The sequence below is a fragment of the Rhamphochromis longiceps genome, linkage group LG1 (genome assembly GCF_057381845.1).
Source record: "Rhamphochromis longiceps isolate RC_006_pf linkage group LG1, R_longiceps_female_GT1.1, whole genome shotgun sequence".
Lineage (NCBI taxonomy): Eukaryota > Metazoa > Chordata > Actinopteri > Cichliformes > Cichlidae > Rhamphochromis > Rhamphochromis longiceps.
Genome location: NC_140557.1, coordinates 22,668,158 through 22,690,566, shown reverse-complemented (window position 1 = coordinate 22,690,566; position 22,409 = coordinate 22,668,158). Strand labels below are relative to the sequence as shown.

The following is a 22,409-nucleotide window of genomic DNA, read 5'->3' as shown; positions in this document are numbered from 1 at the left end:
CACAGTGTAGGTGTGTGGAGTGTTGAGCAGAGGATCTGAACAAAAGATGAGCTCTTTATTGGCTCTTTAGCAAATCCAAAATGTAACATAATCCAAGGAAAAATTCCAAAAACACGAATTCGAAACCTGCACAGGGAAGCTAAACCAATAACGTACACGGATAACTCACTGGTGGACTAAGCAAAAATAGCAGGAACTGGAGATGGGTGGGGAACAAGCCATAGCTAAATAAGATTAACAAAGGTAAAAGCAATCCATTCACCAATCAAGAAGTAAAAGTGGGAAGAGCCACCACTTAAAACTAAACGTCTTAAGAAATACACAAAGGAGACTAATACAGACATGGTTATTAACACTTCACAAGAAGTGCAAGACAAGAAAAGACCAAGATGCTGCCGCCCCAGCAGACCGCACTGTAAAAGATGGCTGAGGCCACCACAGAGTCATAGAAGGTCTTCAGAAGTGGGCCCTTCACTCCAAAAGACCTGAGCATCTGCAGCGGGTACAGCATGCTCTGCCTTTTCCTGTAGAGAGCATTTGAGTTGTGAGACCAGTACAGTTTATTGTTCAGGTGAACACCAAGGTACCTGTAGCTATCCACAGCCTCAATATCAATACCTTGGATGTTTAGTGGCTGCAGTGGAGGATGTTTGTGCCTGCAGAAGTCTACCACCAGCTCCTTGGTTTTACTGGTTTGGATTGGTTTTAGTGTTGATCTGTAGGTAGTTCTGCTGACACCAGTCCATAAAGCCTTAATACTAAATAGTGACTAAAACTTAAATGCAACAAGTACATGAAGTTTAAGATTGAAGATAACAAAAAAAATCAAAACAGGAATCGAAAATCAAAATAATAATAATCAGGGAACCAAACAGAAAACGCTTAACCCACTACTGTAGGGTTACACAAGCATCTCAGGGGTCTGTGAGTTAAAGCAGTGCATTGAAGATACAGCATATTACACTGTACTGCTTATTTTTTTCTCTCTTTTCTGATAATAACTCGATAATAACTCAAAGCTCTGTTTCCAGAAGGTGCTATAGATAAAACCTCTAAACAATGTTACTACCGAAAGGTGATTCATTTTTGAACTCTTTTAATGGCACAGGAACATGAATGGTTTGTTAGTGTATACAGAAAGACCATATGCAAAAATATTGTTGAAAAATAATACAACCCTGTATGTAAAAGTTGGTTCACTGTGTGAGATACGTAAAAACAGAATGCAATACTTTGCAAAATGTCTAAATCCTTTATTTTTTTTATAATGGTTAAAAGACAGCATAAGAAATGTTGACACTGATCAGTAAACCACTGCATGTCATTTGAAAAGCTTAAACTGAGAACAAAAACATATTAAAAAGGGCCAAGTACCTCCTGTTGCTTCAGAAATGATGTTCATTTTCTATTATTAATTTTGCAGCCTTACAGCCCTGTGCCTGCATAACGTCATTACCACATTAATATGCCTGTTGATAAGCTGAGCTGATAGCTTGCTCCACACTGAATATAAGTACAATAAATAATTCTAAAAGATGATTGCAAATTTTGGAGAGTCTTTAAAGTCAGAATCAGAAATAAATCAGGAAGCAGATTGTAAAATTGACATAAAAATGTATTTTTAACTGACTCGCTAACTAACTGTGTAGACCACAGCTGATCCATCTTGAACTTTATTGTGTGTAGAAAAAAAATATTGATGTGTTTTCACATCAATTATAGTAGCAGTAGTTAAGTGACAAGGACAATTTTCTCTACAAACACCACAGCCTCAGGTTTCAGACAGAAGACAGCACTGTCACCCAGTGGCTGCACCTGTGCATCACAACTGAGTCAACAACTAAAAGCGCTGCCAGAGATGGGGGAGGCTGAAATCTGACACAGAGAAGCAGACTGGAATATGTTTAAGAACACTGATGCTTTGTGTGTCATACACTGGAAAAATGGGACTTCTTAGCACTATCATTAATGAATATATTTTAACCATTTTGATTACTTTGGTCAAATTTGTGCTAAATAATCAATTTGACAATATACTTTAGGATGGTTGCTGGTGGTAAAGAGGCTGAAAATAAGAGACGGAGGACCAAAGCCCACACAGCAACAACATGAAAAATTTCTTGTCCAAAGTATCCTGGCATCTTGTTCATGAGTAAGGGAGAGGGGAGATTGAAAGATGAATTGGTGCGGTATCTGCAGGAATATGGGCACTGTACTGGTCCAGTGTGGTGAAGAGAGACCTGAGCATAAAAGCGAAGCTGCCAGTTGACATTCCTACCCTCACGTATGGTCATGAGCTCTGGGTAATGACTGAAAGAACAACGCTGTGTAAACAAGCAGTGGAAATGAGCTTTCCCCAAAGCATGGCAACGTGAGATGTTCTGGCCATGTCCTACTGAGAAGAGGCCCTGGGGTAGGCTCAGGAGACACTGGAGAGATTACTGGAAGTGCCCCGGGGTCACTGTAGCAGAAGGACAACTGACAGTATTTGGTTTTAAAAAATGTTTCTGTGGAAATGATGGACCTGACACCAACAGCTTTTGCAGTTTTACACGTTTTTTATTTGTTCAGTGTTTTTTCAATGGGCAACTTTCCTGCTTCCCCGCTTGTACCACACACACCACCCCACCTCAGGTCCCGGCACATCTTTTACAGGGGAGACGTGATCAGTTGATGGAGCTCAGGTATCTGAGCAACAACAAATTTGGGCTATTTAAAACACCATGTTTTCACTAACTCCAACACTAGAAGCGTCTTCATGCAGTTTTATTCTCCTGTAAGTCAATGAGCTTTGCGCTCAGTACTTGTTGGGAAGACCCTCGGGCCTGAAATGGTTGGGATCATTTCCGTCTCGCCCCCAACGGTTTGCCGCCTGATCAGCTTCGGAGTCCTCAGCGCCATGACCCAGTCTCTCCTGCACCCACTCTCTGGTGTTACTAAAATGGAAATAGACAGTGAATCCACCTATCTTCAGTAAGTACGTTTCAGAACAACATCAGAAACTGAAAAAATGAGAGAAGCAGAATTAGCAGCCTTAAAAAATTAGTGATTAGTTAATCAAAAATACAAATGAATTTCAGTAAAGTAGATTGTCAAACCTGATAACCTCAGCAGCCCATCTGCCTCCTGCTCCTCTCTGTGCAGCATCAGAGTTTCCTCTGGCATGAAAGTATTTGTCTGAATCTTTCCAGTTGGCCTCCCTCATGTCGCTGTAGGCTCGCCACATATCACTAGCCCCTGATCAGAATGACAGAAAACAGTACTGATAATAAATAATGACAACATTCGCAATTAAAATATCAAAATCTGAGAAATATGACAGATTGTTGTTAGGTATTTAAAATGCCATATTTCTAACCTTTAGCTGCTTCAATTGGGAAATTATACCACTGGGCATTGGTTTCCACAATTAGAATGAGAAAAATCCCAGCCACAAGCAACTTCATGGCTGCAGAAGTCACAAAATTTAAATCTAAACTGCTTTTTTTTTTTTTACACAGTTTAGACAAATCTTTAGAGCTCACTGAATAACTTACTACTGAGGGACGCACTGGTCTTATATTCTGTTCTGTACGATCATAGGATTACTCAATAATGGAAAGTTTTGGTCCATGTTTACAGAAAGGAAAGTTCAGCCAAACACACCAGGCACCAGTTGTGAAATCGCAGGTATTCACAGCTGTGGAAAAAAAGAGCAAGCTTCATGTAAACCAAAACATCCGAGGGGTTTTTTGCTCATCATGAAAAATCTCTGTTCATTCCAATAAACTCTGCTGCCTTACCTTTATCAATGTATGTGCAGCAATTTATTACTATTAAAGTTATTTATTCATTTTTAGATGTGTTAATGTTTGCTTCTTTCTAGTTTCTTCTGGTTATGTCGTCTTGAATTCAGAATGCAAATCCAGAGTTGTCAGGAAAATTTGGACAAAAATGATTGTTTATGATGTTGTTGCTGCTGCTGTTTTTGTCACTGATGCCTCAGGACGTGATTTTGCGCGAGAGAAAGTCATGCACATGAGCACAAATGCACATATATATGTGTCTACTGGTACACGCTGGTGGTGCTACTGCTGCATTAGTTTGTGTGTTACACTTTACTGGAAAAAACCTATATGGGATTTCTTAATAAATGTAAAAAAGATCTATTGCAGTCTATTGCGATCTCTTTGTCTGTTTCTTTTTAAAACATATGCATGTTAGTTTAGGTTTTTGGTTGTGTCAAGGCTGCGTCTGTGAATTTAGTTTTGTATTTTCCATCCATCCACATTTTGCCACATACTTATATGTCCGTGTATTCTTTGTAGTTATTTTCTAAACAGTTTTTATTGTTAAAAGCAGTTAAATCAGGTGGAGGAAGTGGTTGGGGAAAGGGAAGTCTGGGCTTCTCTGCTTGATGAGTCACTAGATTTGTGGTAGAAAATGGATGAATGGATGGTTGGAAGGCATATGGTGAAGGCATCAAAGCATCATTAGACAAGATGAAATAATAAAATTAATACAACTTGCAAACTATTAGATTATTCTGTTATTATATGTTACCTTATATATGTAATCAAAGTAGTTGAATTAGAATACTGCTGTAGATCACATTATACCCTTTAATATAGAGTGTGTGAGCTGTATGTAGTTTAGTTCTCATTATACTTTTGAGTTAACAGAACATATTCACATATTAGTTCATTAGATAAATGTGCATCACTCTGTATCCTTGATCTGCTGGGAATGTGTTACACTGTTTTCTTGACATGCTTAAGTGTTGAATCATGAAGAGAAGGTTGTAAGCAGGAGACTCTGTGTCTAAAGACAGGGGAGATAGATAGACCACATTCCACACCCCCACCTTACAGAAAGCAGAGAAACAACTGCCGAGGTCATAACTTAGGCGCTGTAACAGAGAAAAAATGTGATGTTTTGGCTTTTACGACTAGCTGGGGGCCACTAGAGAGTATAAAAAGCTGAGCAACCCGTCACCATTTTGAGACATGTGCCTGACCCTCTGGTAGCATCTCTCCCGTCCGGACGTTGTAATGCTCTGACTGTTGAATTGTATGGAAATAAATGATTGTTGATTGAGCATTTATACACCGAGTATTGTCCTTCCTTCAGCCCAAAGATTCAAAGAATTGGGAGATTTCAACAAAACTAAGGATATTTCATCTCTGTCTTTATGTTAGTTTGATTTTCCCAGTTCAGAAAATAGTTTCAAGTAGCTTCTGTTTTTCCTCAAAAGTCTATGTTTTATTTTTATTTTAACTGGATATTTTTGCACATCTAGTTTTAGTTTTTATGTTAGTTTAGCTATAACTCTTCATAGTTATAGAAGACTAAAAGAAAAATATATTTGTTACTCATAATAGTTCATAATCTAAAAAAAGGAGAAGCATACAGTTATAAGTCAGAATGAAGGTAATGTAATGCACAATTCAGAGGCAACCTGCCAAAAATGCTGTAGCAGACCTCAAAGGAATATAAAGGAATGCTCACTTCAGTGACCTGAAGCATCTTTGTAGAAGAAAGAAGAGAGGATCAAAATACCGCCACAAATAATGACAGGGGGTAATATGTCACGTGTTGTTGTTCATCTGAATTTGTTATCATCTTAAATAGACAGTGAAAATCTTACTTTCCAAGCTGCAGAATTTAGAGTTCATCTTTAAAGTTCACTGAATAACTTGTTTACAGGAACACTACTATTTTTATTCTGTTCAGAAACAAGCAGGGTCAGAGAGATGAAAGTTCAGCCAAGCCCACCGGTGTCCTGAGTGTGCAGCTGCAGGTTGGGGTTGTGGTGGGGATATTTAACCTGGCACTACTTTCTGTTCTTTTTAATGCTGTTCAAATCTGCATTGAATCCATAAGGGTCAACAGGATATGTTGTATTTAAAACAGAAAATCAATCTACAGTTTATTTGATCAAAAAACCAAACTATTATTTATTTATTTATTTTGCTTTGTTTTATGACAGGCTTTGATGCTGACAAAAACACTGCTCTGTTTTGAGCAGTGCTAAAGGTTCAAAGCAGCAGATGGCAGTAGAAGCCTACTGATTCCTGGCAGAGAAATAACTGTAATTCCTCCAATCATGTCACTATGACATGACATGATATGACATGACATGTCATAGTGACATATCTTACACTGAAAAAAATCTATCACACAAATTCCTATATGCATGTATATATCATATTTATTTTTAACTTCCCTCTCACCCCTGCGGGTGGACTTTATCCGTGAAGCTCAGATTCTCTAACAGAGGCCCGGGAGCTTGAAGGTCCTACACAGTCTCTTTGCTGCTCATAGGCCTGTGCTCTTCTGGACAGAGATCTTGGATGTCATTCCTGGGATCTGCTGGAGCCTGTTGCCCAGTTTGGGTGCCACTGCCCTGAGTGCCCACAGGGACCACTTCGCATCTTCTCCCCAGCTCCTCTCTCAGCCATTTGTATATTTATATATACCAGGATTTCAATTAAAGAGCCGGTGCACACTGGAACCATAAAACCAGTCACCAATACTGTTAATTTATGATGTTTGTGGCATAAACATTACATTGGGTGATGGTCCAATCATTTTTAAGCAGTCCACATGTTTGTTTTGCCGAGACCTGGGAGAACAAGCCTTGAGAACAATTTACAAAAACTAAATAAATAAAACTTACATATTGAGATTGCCTTGTTAGACTTTGGATAGGGGTCACTTTAACACAAAATTTCAATAACTTAATGGCACTATTAGTGATCAAGTTAGCAAAGGACCCAATATGCAGGCCAAATGCAGACTCTCAGGTTGGCAATTAAAAATGAACTTATGCAAAACTTAATGTGGTGGGAAAATCCTATGACTAACAAAAATTCAAAAACAAAAACAGCAGCTAAAGAAATGCAAAGAATTAGAATAAAAAGAAACCAGAGAGCGCAGAAACAAGATGGATGTGAAGAGGAGACGATAACAGAGACAGGTTTGACGCTTAAGGTACAGAAAAAGAAAAGAACAACAACAACAGTTGAATAATGATGAAATTAAACCAAATAAGAGACTGTTTCACAATGTAGGTGTGTGGAGTGTTGAGCAGAGGATCTGAACAAAAGATGAGCTCTTTATTGGCTCTTTAGCAAATCCAAAATGTAACATAATCCAAGGAAAAATTCCAAAAACACGAATTCGAAACCTGCACAGGGAAGCTAAACCAATAACGTACACGGATAACTCACTGGTGGACTAAGCAAAAATAGCAGGAACTGGAGATGGGTGGGGAACAAGCCATAGCTAAATAAGATTAACAAAGGTAAAAGCAATCCATTCACCAATCAAGAAGTAAAAGTGGGAAGAGCCACCACTTAAAACTAAACGTCTTAAGAAATACACAAAGGAGACTAATACAGACATGGTTATTAACACTTCACAAGAAGTGCAAGACAAGAAAAGACCAAGATGCTGCCGCCCCAGCAGACCGCACTGTAAAAGATGGCTGAGGCCACCACAGAGTCATAGAAGGTCTTCAGAAGTGGGCCCTTCACTCCAAAAGACCTGAGCATCTGCAGCGGGTACAGCATGCTCTGCCTTTTCCTGTAGAGAGCATTTGAGTTGTGAGACCAGTACAGTTTATTGTTCAGGTGAACACCAAGGTACCTGTAGCTATCCACAGCCTCAATATCAATACCTTGGATGTTTAGTGGCTGCAGTGGAGGATGTTTGTGCCTGCAGAAGTCTACCACCAGCTCCTTGGTTTTACTGGTTTGGATTGGTTTTAGTGTTGATCTGTAGGTAGTTCTGCTGACACCAGTCCATAAAGCCTTAATACTAAATAGTGACTAAAACTTAAATGCAACAAGTACATGAAGTTTAAGATTGAAGATAACAAAAAAAATCAAAACAGGAATCGAAAATCAAAATAATAATAATCAGGGAACCAAACAGAAAACGCTTAACCCACTACTGTAGGGTTACACAAGCATCTCAGGGGTCTGTGAGTTAAAGCAGTGCATTGAAGATACAGCATATTACACTGTACTGCTTATTTTTTTTCTCTCTTTTCTCACAAGCAAAACAGTTAGATCAGATTAAAACAAGAGCAATTAGGAAATTCAATACAAAAATGTTACTGGTGGCCTTCAAAACTAAATTGTGAAAAAGAAAGGAGACACTGTCAAATGACCAAAACACACATTAGGTGCAAGGATTTGTGTTGCAATCTTTCCACGCAATAATTTACCTTTGATTGTTGGATTTCTGCTTGGTCAGCTTTTGGTTAACTTATAAATAAATAAATTTTAAGTATACATGACAACTGGGTTACAAATAATTAGAGAACCAATCATAAAGGATAAAGCAACCCCAGAACTTAATGCTATTACCACCACGTTTCTCCAGAGAGATGGTATTAACCATGTGATAAACAGTAACTTGGAGTTCAGCCAGAAAGCTCTGTTTTAATCTCATTAGAGCAGACATCACTTTAGCTCTTCCCCTTAGTACTTTAAACCACATATGGTAAACTCCAAGGTGGAAAGAGTGCCTTTCTAGCTGCTTTACAATGATGGAGTGGTGCTGAGATTATTGCCCTAATGCCTCGCCACAGTTATCGCAGAGATCTACAAAGAATACCTTGGCGCTTAGTACTTGTTTTTTGCCACAACATGCAGTCAGATCTGTAGGACCTCAGAGACACAGGTGTACCTTCCAGAAGGTCTCAGTCAGCTTCAGGGCATTTAAAGATTGATTAAACCAAACTTACTTTAACATAATTTGGATTGCCAAAGGGTGTAAAGTGTTGGAAGACTGACATTTTGTTTTTAAACTTGTAAAAGTTTAAAAAGTATATATTTCCAGTTGTTCAAAATTGGCTACTGAGTTCTGAATGACATACAAAAGCAGTTTTATTAGTTTCATATTCTGCAAAATCATAAAAGCTGTCATTTGACTTCTGCACATTTGACATAAACAGGCTGTAACGATATTCCCTGGGCTGCTTTAAACTAGCTCAGCTGTAATGTTTCTAACAGTGCTGTTGATTGTGATATGATGAGTCTAAGATTACCTGGAATCTGAGCGCTCATGAATCACTCTTTTATTGTTTCAAATAAACCAACATCTCTCCAGACTGTGACGATATTTCGCAACGTCACCGAAAACGCCCGAGGGATTAAAGCACGGCTCGAGTTGGGCTGATGAATGTGTTGTTTTGCGTTCAGAGGAGGCACTGTGACAGGCTAATAAATATGCATCACAGTGACAGTGCGAAAAAACGATGAAGCTGTGAGAGTGAGAAGGAGAAGTTTCTGTCCATATGCAAGGGAAGCGTATTTTTCAAGAATTAATCGAATGTTTATGCAACAGATTAAATGCATTCCACACTTGACATAAAGCAGAGGCAACAAAAGCAAAATCGTAAAACTATCTGCTTTACACAGATGCACAAAGCTCATACAAGATGTCAGAGGTGCTATCACAAGAAATGTGTCAGACAGAAATCTGTGTGATTGAACAACTGAACAAAGGTGTAACATTGAGTCAACACAGCAGAGCAGTCAACTGGCACTGAGCTTTTTGAGATAAAACACTGCTACATGCTGCAAATTGAAAAATGCTCTCTATCCCTGACATAAAATTTCACTGTTACTTCAAAGATAAAACTAAAAATAATTCTGGGCCTCCCCTAAAACAATGAGGACATGGATGATTAACTTCTACACTTGAGCTGCACTATATTTACAGCAAGAAGCTGAAGATAGCTCTTCCAATGGGTAAAAAAAAAGCTAAAATAATGGTTAACTGGGGGTGCTTCTTCCTTACAAGTTGGAATTGTTTGAACTGGATGTGTAAAGTAATTTGAATTGATTTTCACTAAATGTGGTGCTGTACATTATGGCCAGACATCTTCACTCTGGTCCCATCTGTCTAGATGCAACTTTGCAAACCAAAGCTGTGCTCCTTTTAGAGAAACACAAGCTTTCTGCTGACAACCCGTTCAAACAGCCATACTTGTGCTTTCTCTTTGTTTTGGCACCACCTGACCTTTGGGTGAAGACCAACAAACTACCAAAACCAAAACCTGGAGATAATCAGTCAATTAAGGGTAGCCCCACCTGGCTGGTCATTCCTATGGAAGCAAGGTTAAGGTTGGACTTTATTTTTTCAGGGTTGCTTGTGAAAACTTTCTTTTTCACATGAATGTACTATGTTGACTTAAACAGTTTAAGAGCCAAGAAATGTTCCACTCTTGGGAGTTTCCCATTTGTGATGAACAAACAAACCAACAAACAAAACTTGCTTGCTTGTGTCACTTTCCAGGTCTTTAGCAAATTATTGACAACTCAACTTTGGTGTTAATTTGGGTTGCTCTGTGGCTCAAAATCACCAAAAACTTAGAGCCGATAAATCATATTCCATATAGTGCATTTTTCAAAATGCCATTCTAGTTGGAAAAATGTACACATCAATGGAATTTTTTTTTAAAAAACTAATAAAATATGAAATATTAACAAAATATTAATGATCAAAAATACTCTCAGACACGCAATCGCATTAGGCTGAAGTAATAAATAAGTTGAGATTCTGTTGTAATAAAATCGCCAATCAGGTTACCAGCTCTGTGCTGCATTTCTGTCTTTTTATGGCTTCAAAACGATCGATTACACAGGAACAAAGAATAGAAGAGAAAACGGTTTAAAAGATATTCAGTAAGTGCATTTCAAGGACACATTTACAAGAACCTAAAAGCTAGAAATTTTTAAAGCACTTTATTGCCATGCTCACATTGTAATCTTCATCTTTAACGTTTTATTACTTTTTTATATATAATTTGCCCGCTAAACACTTTTCTTCGACTTCTTTATTAACACTGCATGCGACTTTCAGTTTAGTTGTAACACTCGGCGTTTGATCGGCTTTAAAATCACCTCCTATATTATATGTTTAACCGAAAGACAGCGTCCAGGTGACTGATTGATGGGTAACACAACACTAGAGATCGCCATTGAGCCACGATCCACGCGTGATTCAGGGCGAACGTGAATAGTGAGTAAATGTGCCTTATCGACTGTATAGGCCTTTTGGCTGTAATGGCATTATTATAATAATTAAAACGCACAGACTGCTCATGACACTACCACTAATGAAAAGCTTACTAGAGGCTCAACACGTGAGCGAGAGCAAAACGTATGGGCTACAACTTGGACACGTTATGCGTAAAAGGTATCAATATTCGCAGAGATTCTCACATGAATCCCACTGATTAGGCTATCGATCCGTAGTGAAGCCACGGAGATGAGGGTGATCAGCACTTACTATTTAAATCAGTAATTCGTGTAATTTATTTATTTCCTCCCTCTTCTGGGCTCTTTTTTTTATCATCTCACATAGTAGCGACAGACTTCTGTAGCAGACTGTATGGTTACTAGAATCGATTGTCTGTCAGAATTACCTCTATTATTAAAAAGCTCGGAAAGGCTCCGGTTCACATGACAGTAGGAGCCTCTCATTGTGCAGCTCGGAGTGAAAGAGAGGCTTTGACTCTGTGTGATGAGATGAAGACCTCAGATGAAATGGACAGCAGCACCGAGGGCGCACGGATTCCTCGCCTCGGCTCTGAGTAGACGACCTCCTACCGACTTACTTCACGTCACCCCGCCCGTCTGCTTGCCGTCTCCTCCCCTAAAACCCTTCCTGCGACCAACCCTTTGAGCGACTCTGGGCTTAAAAAAATAGAGACTGAGAGAGAAAGTGAGAGAGATAGCGAGAGCGAGCCAAAACACATACTCCCAACATCACTTAGACTATCTTCTCCAGCACAACAAGGGGAGGAGGACGCACAAGTGGAGGCGCGTCCATGCGTGCCAACCGGCAGACGAACAAGACATTAAAGCGGGCAAAGGACCACAAATAAATTGGAATAAGACTGAACTCTTTGGAAAAGCGCACAGCTTTGCAAAAAAAACCCCAAACAAACAACACCCCCAAAAAAGACAGTCTAGATGAGTGAATGGTAAGAAGAGTCATGCATCTCAACGGAGGAGCAGATAACAGCAAAGGTGAGCAAAAATATTTCAGCGGCCATCAGTGGATAATTTTAATCAGGCTCTCTGCATAGTTCAAAGCTCTCGCGTTGATTGCCAGATGCCCTTGAGTGTGCCATGTTGATGTCAAGTAATGATGCTGGGGGTCATTCCAACAAGCTAATGGTTACTGCTGTCATGGTTTTATTAGTGCCTGTTTGCCTTTCACCAAAACGCACTGAAAAGCTTCGCATGGTAGTGAGAAGGGGTGCTGCAATACACCCAAGGTGGCAAGTGACTGTCTGTGAGCCAGCCACTTGAGCACTTGTTGTTCTCGATTTGGATCCAGTGTGCACGGTCGCATCCTTGCACGGTCGTTCTTGCACGGGGTGACCTGAGCATACATGCACAAGGTCATTTTGATGAGCAGCCTGTCGTGTTTGTGCAGCTTCGAGGTGCGTGTGTTTGTATTGTTGTCTGTAACTGAGACGAATGCGTGCCCTCCGCTGTGGTCGGAGGGGGAGAATTAGAGAGCAGACGGTGTGTAACGACAACGCTTCCTATCAAGATAAGTACCGATGGCTGTTGATGCATCTGCGAGAGCCGTGGTGGTGGTGTTGGTGGTGGGGGTAATTTTACTCTCAGTCTTGGAACCGAGGTCGAGGTCACTGACTAACACCTGATGCTGATGGAGATTTGCCTCTCAATGTCTGTCGACATGACGCAGCCCGTGTCTTACTGAGCACTGTAAAATAAACTGCAATTGGACTTGTGTCCACCACACCCACGCACTCAGCAAGTTAAATGTATTATAATGACTGGCATCAAGTATATGGCACTATGATCCACAGACTGATTGTTCAAACTACTGCATGTAATAGTCAGTCCCCCATAAACGTGAGATATCTGTAGTACAGTTGTGGGCAGAAGAAGTCTTAAAAAACCCCCAAACTGAAATACTAAAGAGCAACACCACAGTGTAAGTGCTGAAAATCTTTCAACTTTTTATTTTCTCACATCTGAGCAGCATGCTGATAATGATGTTATACAGTTTGAATTGGAGTACAGTATTTCACATTTTTATTTGCAAGTGGTGAGCTTTACAGGAGGCTAATATCTTTGTTTTTACCAGCTGTAAAGCATGCTGTTTGGTGAGGAGTTCCCCATGTGGAGAGGGGTGACCGGCACAGTGGCACACCGCATCGCCCCTCATCTGAAATGTCTTACGACCTCATTGCCAGATATGGTTTCACTGGGGACAAAAGATGAGTCACCATCTGCAACTGGAAGTGATTTCATGATTACATGACAGGCGTGTGTGCGTGCGCGTGTATATTCCTGTATTACTCTGCTCGTGGGGACATAAATGTGCATACAGAGTCTCAATGTGTGGGCATGCTTTCCTCCTGGGGACGAAAGGAAAGCATGCCCACAGTGTAAATTACAATAATTTAGTTTGAAGATGCGCTTAAGGCTAGGCTTAGGTTAAGATGTGGTAATGGTTAGGGTTAGGGAGTTAGCAGCTATGTTAAGGGTTAGGGTAAGACTGTAGCAAAGGAAGTTAATGTTCTTGGGAGTGATAGAAGCGTGACTGCATGTGTATTTGCACATGTGCGTGCTTGTGTGAGACAGAGAGAGTATATGTGTCTGTGTTTGTGTCTGAAAGTGAGAGGGAACATGTGAGAGAGAGTCGTGAAGCCAAAAGGTATTAATCAAAAGGTTAAGTGTAACAGCAGAACTCAGGCTAAAGCTCGGCTCCTTATATATTGAAAACACAGAAATAAATATTATAAATGTCACTGAATAACATCAGTGATGACGGAGACACTGCGTCCAATATAATAACAGCTTCTTTTTTTATTCTAACAGCAAAAATATTACATGTGGCATATTAAAGATGTCTGAAGTTCATGAAGTTAATGTTCTGTATGGCAGCTGAAGCAGATGGTGTTTTATGCTTATAGGCTGTTTACTGTGTCAAAATGAATCACATCAATGGCTCAGACTCATTACCCAAAAAAATTATAGCCAAGCCTCCAGCTTTAATTGTCACATTGCATTACCTTAGATAGTCTAGACAACACAGAAACACGTTTTCCGGCAGACACAATCTATTTCAAGATTAATTTCAGCAAACGGTTCAGTCAGCAAAGCGTTTGTAATTTGTCTTAAAAACAACCGGGAGTGTTCTTTCTGGAGCTCATACATTTTTAGCTTCACGGGGACAGCAATCTAAACTTCAGCAATCGTTAGCCCTCTTCTGCACCGTGGCGCGAATTGAGCAGAAGGGTGCCAGTCAAACTTTGAGTGTAGTTAATGTGTTTGTGTAGATTTTACCTGGAGATTGAATTGATATTTTCCCTGCTTGTTGGCTCTTAAGCAATAACTGTACTTTGGTTTAAAATCATCCTCAATTTACACTTTCCTATGAAATAATACATTAGTAAAACACTGCATCAACAGGCTTCCTGAGTATACCTTTAGGTGTAAAATGCAATCACTTGGCCTTTTTGTCCAATTGGACATTAGTGCTAAAATGTGTTTTATGAGGCCACCGTGGCCTCTAACCTTATTCTAATCAAGTGAATGGTTTTGCCAAATGTAATGAAATCCCATCCATGGGTTCCTGTGGCATTGCTTTCACAAATAATGGGTCAGATGTGAGGTAACGCCTACCCTGACATTCATAAACCAAATTCAGATTTGTTCATGTTTGAATCTAAAGGAATATTTGTGCAAAAATTTTAGAAATCCTCGCAAGATGTTCAAGTGATATTGTGCTCAGAGTCTGAAGCAGACAACCTCATAATGCCCAGAGCTCACTGTGATGAGACTTTACTTGTTTATGTGACCAAGATTAAAAAAACCCAAACTCATATTGACTTTACCATAAAAAAGCTGATCTGGCAAACAAATAATCAATAAATGCATAAATGCATTTGCTGATTGTTTTTTTTTTTTCAATTATCTCCAAAAATACCAATTGTGGCTGCTCTTAAGTCACTTCAGCTTCATAATGACATGTTGGTGACAGGGCATATGAATACTTTCATATTTACTCATGATATCCATTCTTAGGTCAAATTTTCAATATCAGACTTCTTGTAAATGCGGAGTATTTGTGCTTCCCAGTGCTACTGTCATTTATTTTAACATAGGCTACTTTTTACATTTTTGTCTTAAATGAAAGAAACAAGCACACATAACATCCCATATACAGTAACTATATTATACTATTATAAATAACTATTTACCTTGACCCTGTGTATAAACGTAATCTTACAAAGTTTTTAAAAAAAGGTTTTCCCGACCATTTCAAATATTTTCTGAAACATTACTTTTTCCTAGTGGAAGTATTGAACTCATCCATCATACCCAGTGCATACGCTCAATTTTGTGAAGTAAAACAAGTGAACCAACACACTGCAATTACATCAAGATTTGATATAAGCTAGGATTTGAAGCTTTATTCATTCTAGTTATATCACCACTAAAGGAGACTCCATCTAAAAATATCCTCATTTATGGTTATGTCAGTAAATGAGTTCAAATTTTGATGCTATAAAAGCAACAGCTCATTTTCCCAAATATTGATTAGGCTCACAGCAAAAATAAAATACATTACATGCAGTCTGCAGGATGTTATGTAATTCTTTCCAGGCATAGAGTCACTTTTTTGTGTCTAGTTCCCCAAACGAGCATTTATTATGCAACTTAAAGAGGGGAGCATATCATTGATTTGCAACCCAGTATTATTTATTAACAGAAAGGAAAAAAAAAGGATGGAATAAGAAAAGGTATTGTTCCAGGGACTAAGAGCGTGAATACGACAGATTGAGGAGCTATTTATATAGAACCAACAAGCAATTTAACACAAGCAGTTACCAGGGACAGCACTGACAAGACAAAAATGTAAATGCACAAGCAGAATAAAGACAAGACCACAAGTTTGTGGATGGCTTGTAGAACATAATCAGAGACACCTTTTTAGTGTTGTAGTAATAATCAGTGGGTAGTTAGTTGTGGAATTCCTGCATTGTTGTTGCAAGTTCCCTTCACAACAGCCCAGGTGTAAATGTCAGGTCTTAAGTAAGCATCAGGGCAAAGTGCAAAAGAGACGTCTTGTTAATCAAGCATGTGAGAACAGTCAGCGATAACCACTCAGTATTAGTAGCATTGGGATTCAGTGGGAAATGTTTAATTAATATTACGGTTCAAAACTAATGGACTGGAATTATTATTAGTGGTATGAGACAAACTGTTAGGGAGACAGAACACTAATTAATAGAATTTGAAACAAATATATTTTTATTCCTTGTTTAATTGTGAGCCACAATGTTGGGGAAACAAGCCACTTAGATTTACAGACTCAAGAGACCAGACGAAGAGGACATGAAAGAGGAAATATTGCTCTGTTCTACTTAGCTGCGCACATATTTTTAACTGAGGAGGAATATGATAGACTACCGCTTAAAAAATGATGACTGAATTAAAAAGTCAGACAGGAGGGGCCAACAAAGAAATAGACACAGCGTGTCACTTAGAGGGACAGATCGAGGCATGTCTCGAGCTAGCAGGCCCGGACAGATGAATTCTTTAGCCTCGGTAAACTGTCACATCGTCACCTCGTGGTGTGAGGTTTGAAATAAAGAGAGCAGCAGCAACAAGGCTTTTTCTCTGATGAAGGCATCAAAGTGAAACACGTCAGGTTTGCCAGTGCCTTTGTTTCAAATACAACTAGAATAATAAACGAAATGCCAAGTGATGTATCATTAACATATTTTTTTTAAACCCAGAATTATTTATATTGGTGTTTTTATTGCGAGCATACCTATATTTATACCAGAAGTAGGCAGGTCTATAGAAAAGTTATTAAATATATATAGAACTTATGTCATTTTCTTTATTGATATGGAAAAGAAATGTGTGCACAGACCCAATCATCTGTCCAAATATACATTGTCTTAACCACTAATGCTTCTTAGTGTTGTAGCGAGTGTTGTTTCCTATCCCACCTGTCATAAAGCATGGAGGTGGAGTGCAACCTTCCAGTCCTACACCAGTCCATCACAGAGCTTTAGGGGCAACCACACACTCACATCCACACCTACGGCCAACTTACAATCACCAGTTAACCTAACAAGCATGTCTTTGGCCTGTGGCAGGAAGCTGGATCACCCAGAGGAAACCTACACATGCACACTCATTCAAGCCCCACGCAGACAGGCTCCAAACTGATCAGGATGTTTAAACTAAGAACCTTGTTCCTGTGAGGTGACAGCACTAACCGCTGCACCACTGGTTTGTGGTTAGGCTCAACGTGTCCACGCCGAAGACGGCATTGTAATTGTTCTCAGATTCTTTTCTTGACCCTGTTTACCTTCTTGAGTTTTACTTTGCACCTCAAGAATACTTGTGGTGGAGAAGATTGTGGAATCTGGCTAAGGTGGCATCGAGGAAAGTAGTGCACCAATCTGCTGGCAGTGTGGGTTGAAAATCTTACTGGCAGATTTAGGGGGCTGGTGGAGGAGACAGAAATAGATAATTGGAGACACAGGCAGAGACGAAGGGAGAGAGGTAGTGTAGATTTAGGGAGAATGTCTGTGTTGTTCCTCCTAGTCATGAGTACTTCTCAAGAAGAGGCAAGTGACAGGAAGAGACATATACTATGCCTTTTAATCAGTGAACTCATTGAAGCAACACTGATCTCCACACACTTTACACAGCAAAGTGGAGAAAGACAGAAAGCAGAGAAAGACCCCAAAAATCTAAAAGTGCTTCTTTTTAAATGCTGATTTATATTTACACATTAGCAGAGGAATGCTGTCGAGGCTCAGTAACAGAAACAGTGTATTTAAATATCTTATAATGCAGCTTCTTCAACTACATGTACTTTCTCGGAGTCTAAGCAGTTTGATGTATGAATAAATATGCACAAAATAAATGGTATGAATCAGCCTCATGTGATACAGGAGGATGTTTCTGTGAACAGAGTTAAGATGAGCAATAACTTCAAATTTAGCACTGACTAATAAAGGTTGTAGAATCTTTACATGAGCACATCAGTATATATAAAAAATTTTTGGCTAAATAATCATTATCAGTACTGATTATATTATTTCCACTTTACTTATGTAAGTTAGGACTTTTTTTAGTGTTATTTCTATCTTCAGTAATTTGCTTTTCTAGCCAAGATTTGCCAATTGGATGCATAAAAAGGCATAAGATGAGCTGTCAGCGGATGTGGGTTGGCATGGAGATCACATGTTATCAGCTCATCTTCTGGGACGGTTGCTGTACACAGATTTTGTGGCGTACATGAAATAACACTATGCTCAGTTTTGGGGTGAATCCCTCTGCGCTCTTTGTTTCTGACACGAGCTTCACAGAGAGACTGTGAGACTGTAACAAACTGCAACAGTTAATCCTTTTCTGTAAGACTTTTCTTGGCTGCATCACGCTGTCTCCATGATCTCCCCTCAGAAGTCTTGTGTGTGTGTTTGTACCTGTTTAGACATCTTTGTGAGAACCAGAAATTGGCGTGCTACTATACTTGTGAGGACCAACAGTCACTTGTGAGGACACACATGCTGGTCCTCATAAGTTTAATGAGACTCAAAATGTGGTTTTAATCTCAGGGTTACAATTGGGTTATGGCTAGGTTTATGGTAAGGGTTAGGCATTCATTTTTGATGGTTAGGGTTAGAGTGAGCAGCTAGGGGAAGCATTATGTAATTATAATGTAACGAGAACGTGTTTGTGTGTTTTATGTGTCTTTGTAGTTGTAGTTTCTCTATACAGCAATATGAATACAATAAAGATAAAAATGCTCACTTTCCTAGCACAGTTTATACCACATGGTATTAATGTTGTGCTATTTGATTTTACAAGCAAAAATGGAAACTATCTCCTTTTAATTAGATCCAAATAAAATGAAATTGTTTTCATATTAGATTTAGCTTCAGCGCAATCACAACTTGCATTACATTACGATGAATTTTAAAAAGACATTGGAGTGATGTAACTGTGGTTTGTTTTGATAGCATACATACAAAATGCACACATACAGAGGACATGGGTTCAGAATTTAATCCTCTTGCAGTTATGTTTCATTAAACATGCCTTTCCTGTTGCAACCTCTCTCGGAGACTGAGTTGCAGAAGTAATGAAAATAGTATTGACAACGTATGCTTGTTCACACCTGGCATTAGAATATTAGAATTCTCCCCGTGTTTGCGTGGGTTCTCTCCGGGTACTCCGGCTTCCTCCCACCGTCCAAAGACATGCAGCTTGTGGGGATAGGTTAATTGATTAATCTAAATTGTCACTAGGTGTGAATGTGCGAGTGAATGTCAGTGTGAATGGTTGTCTGTCCCTATGTGTTAGCCCTGCGACAGACTGGCGACCTGTCCAGGGTGTACCCCGCCTCTCGCCCTATGACAGCTGGGATAGGCTCCAGCGCCCCCCGCGACCCTGAAAAGGATAAGCGGAAGCGAATGGATGGATGGATGCCTTTCCTGTTGCAACCTCTCTCGGAGACTGAGTTGCAGAAGTAATGAAAATAGTATTGACAACGTATGCTTGTTCACACCTGGCATTAGAATATATCTCTACATGCATTCAAGTGCTAACGATTCACCCATTTTCTTCCACTTATCTAATTCCGGGGGCTGGAGTCTATCACAGCTACCACAGGATGTGATCCTGGGTACACCATGGATAGGTCTCCAGTCTGTCACAGGGCTAACACAGAGAGACAGACAGCCATTCACACTAAATATTCACACCAAATCCCATTAAATGAATGTCTTTGGACTGTGGGATAAACTCCACACAGGAAATCCCCCAGCCAGAAACGTAGATTCAAACCCAGGACTTTCTTGCTGTGAGGCACTGGTGCTGACCACTTGTTGCTTGTGGCGAAGAATGAGTTCAACTTTTGATGAAATCAGATTTTCCCTCCAATGTGAAATGTTTACTCTTTTTTACATGTATTTGCAATCTCAAATGCCACAATCCTGCACACGTGCAGTTTTGCAAACTCATATCTGCTGAAGCCACATCGCTCAGTATACTAATGTACTGTCAGTCTGGAATCCACACCATACACTTAATTTGAGGCCTGCACCCAAACCTGGGATTCAACAGAAAGGCTGTATACTAACTTTAAAGTGTTTAGTTTTAAGTTGCAAATTTGACAAGCAGCCTTGAAAAATGAAGGCTGCGACAGAAATGGCTACTAGTACCTGCAGGCACCCAGCCCGATGCAGTACTATGCCGATACGCGTTGTTGTTTTCACTACTGGGAGCTCTGTAGGTTCAGGAAACATTTGCATACAAATTGCTAAAAAAAATGCACCCACATGAGGCTTTGACCGCTCCTTAATATGGTCTGAGATTCTGCAGGTAAACATCAGGTTTCTGTCTGCTGATGGCGTGACTGTGGTTAATGTTTGGTACGTGGTTACAAGTGGACACAAAGGACTTGTAGTTTGGTAAAGTTTTTGGAATTAGGATAACTATTTCACTGTGTTTAGAGCATCTCCACTGCTAAAAATAAGCATGTGGTAAAGGTCAGGGAACTCTTAACCTACATTCACTTATAGCTGAAATGGGAAACAAATAGTTGTGTTAAAAACTGGGCATTCTTGATCCATCCATCCAACCTCACAGGGGTTATTTTAATGTAGATTAGATTAGATAGAACTTTATTAATCCCTCGGGTGGGTTCCTCTGGGAAATTCGATTTCCAAAAAAGCACAGCACCGACAGAAGTTACAGAGTTACAGAATATTATATATATATATACACACACACACACATATATATAAATACAGAGACAATATAAATAAAATATACGAAGGGGATAAATAGAATAAATAGGAATAAAAAAAATAAAAATACAAGTGAATTGCACATTTCAAGTATTGAGTCTATTGCACTGTTGACTATTTACAAAAGTATGTAATAAGCTTATCTAAAAAAAAAAAAAAAGCAAATGAAAAAGATTTGTTTTTATTTTCCTTCTTTCTTCAATAATAACTTCTGAGAGATTTGTCAGTTTGCGTGCCGTCATGCTATTTTGGTCACTTGCTGAAACGACTAATAGAGCTGTTTGTGTTTACAGTGACTGTTTTTCTCTTGCAAAGAATGAAAGAAGACAGGTTGAGGAAGACCAAATTCGCAGAGGCCTTGATTTATACAGAGGCTTAGATTCTCAACCCAGCAGAGACCAGGTGCCCCAAATCAGTAGAAGTTGCTTGTGCTGTGACAGAGACGTGACCTGCAAATACTGTTGGTTGTTTTGCTGGAGTGCTGTAGGCATCAAGGTTTTCTAACAGCTCACTGAACAGGAAGGTATCCTGGGTTGGGACATGTTTGTTGCAGGACCTCTGATTAACATTTTAGGTTGACCACTGCTGTGAGAAACGGGCACAAAACCCACTGTGTGGAACAACAAATGGTGAAGTGGTGATTGCTTTATGTTAGTGGCTATGAAGAGCAGGACAGGTATTTGTTGGGACTGCTTTCCCAACCCACAGTGGCCTTGTGTGTCTCCGCAAGGCACTCAGGATGAGTTAGGCAGAAGGCTATTTGTGGTTTGTTCTCCTGTCCAGAATGGAGGCTTTAGAGAGGGAGCACTCTCACATCAATAGTAAACATGGTGTTCCCTGACTTTCCCTCTATTATTGAACAGGACACAAAATTAAATCTTTAAGTGGAGGCTTGATAGCTGGCGGGATGTTTGGATGGCTACATGGATGGATGCATGGATGGATGAATGGGTGGATGGAAATTGTCCAAGATACAAGATTTGTGCACCCCACCTAGTCGAAGAGAGGCGAACAGGATATTATAAGAAGAGATATCAGCAGTCTAGCCAGGAACAGATGGTGAGACAGAGCTACGCACAGACAGGATCTTCCTGCCAATACAGTACTGACAGGGAACAGTGTCAGTGTGCACATGCAAAGACACATATAAACACAGTCTTTGACTTGTCAAAGTCTCGATGAGGGAGCATCAATGAAGTCAAAGGCTGAATCGCTGTCACTGTCAAACCCCCAAGCCTTTCATTTCCTCTCTCCTCTTTGTTCAGTTTCCTCTGCTTTTCAGTTTTCTGATTGCTCCGTGCCTCTTCGTCTTCCTGTAACTCATTATCCATCCTGAAGAACGTGTTAGGATAATTTGTTAATGCTAACAAACACTGACACTTGCTTGATAAACTTTGCCTTCATTTTATCAGCTCTTGGTGTTCAGTTCCCAGCAAAAATCGTTTATGTTGGGCTGGTAAATTATTCATTTCAGGTATTAGAGAGGCAATATAATTAAATAAGCTAATGCAAAGAAGCTCTCAGGGACTATAAAATATAACATGACTGTGTAGTTCTCCCTTAATTAGATTTATAATTCCTC

The 22,409-nt window shown here is 39.6% G+C and overlaps 2 protein-coding genes across 4 annotated transcripts in view; one reads left to right on the top strand and one right to left on the bottom strand.

Annotated features, from left to right (window-relative positions):
• Positions 1-2,516: 2,516 nt before the first annotated feature.
• LOC146678713 (serum amyloid A-5 protein-like) lies at positions 2,517-3,534 on the bottom strand. Its single transcript, XM_085402671.1, has 3 exons — positions 3,359-3,534; positions 3,099-3,237; positions 2,517-2,936 (listed from the first exon to the last, which is right to left on the bottom strand). The coding sequence occupies exons 1-3, from the start codon at positions 3,444-3,446 to the stop codon at positions 2,798-2,800; spliced, it is 366 nt and encodes a 121-aa protein (XP_085258797.1). The 5' UTR covers positions 3,447-3,534; the 3' UTR covers positions 2,517-2,797.
• Positions 3,535-11,749: 8,215 nt separating this feature from the next.
• syt7b (synaptotagmin VIIb) overlaps positions 11,750-22,409 on the top strand; it is a 135,655-nt gene continuing 124,995 nt past the window's right edge. For all 3 annotated transcript variants that reach the window (XM_085402667.1, XM_085402666.1, XM_085402669.1), the window contains exon 1: positions 11,750-12,029. In XM_085402667.1, the coding sequence (XP_085258793.1) occupies positions 11,981-12,029 (49 nt within the window). In that variant the 5' untranslated portion in view covers positions 11,750-11,980. The remainder of the gene's footprint in view (positions 12,030-22,409) is intronic.

Excerpts from the sequence above, each read along its gene's own strand:
- LOC146678713 (XM_085402671.1), bottom strand. The coding sequence starts at position 3,446 with ATGAAGTTGCTTGTGGCTGGGATTTTTCTCATTCTAATTGTGGAAACC. Across the intron at positions 3,238-3,358 it reads CCCAATTGAAGCAGCTAAAG|GGGCTAGTGATATGTGGCGA; the intron begins GTTAGAAATATG and ends CATTCTGATCAG. Across the intron at positions 2,937-3,098 it reads TGGGCTGCTGAGGTTATCAG|TAACACCAGAGAGTGGGTGC; the intron begins GTTTGACAATCT and ends TTTCCATTTTAG.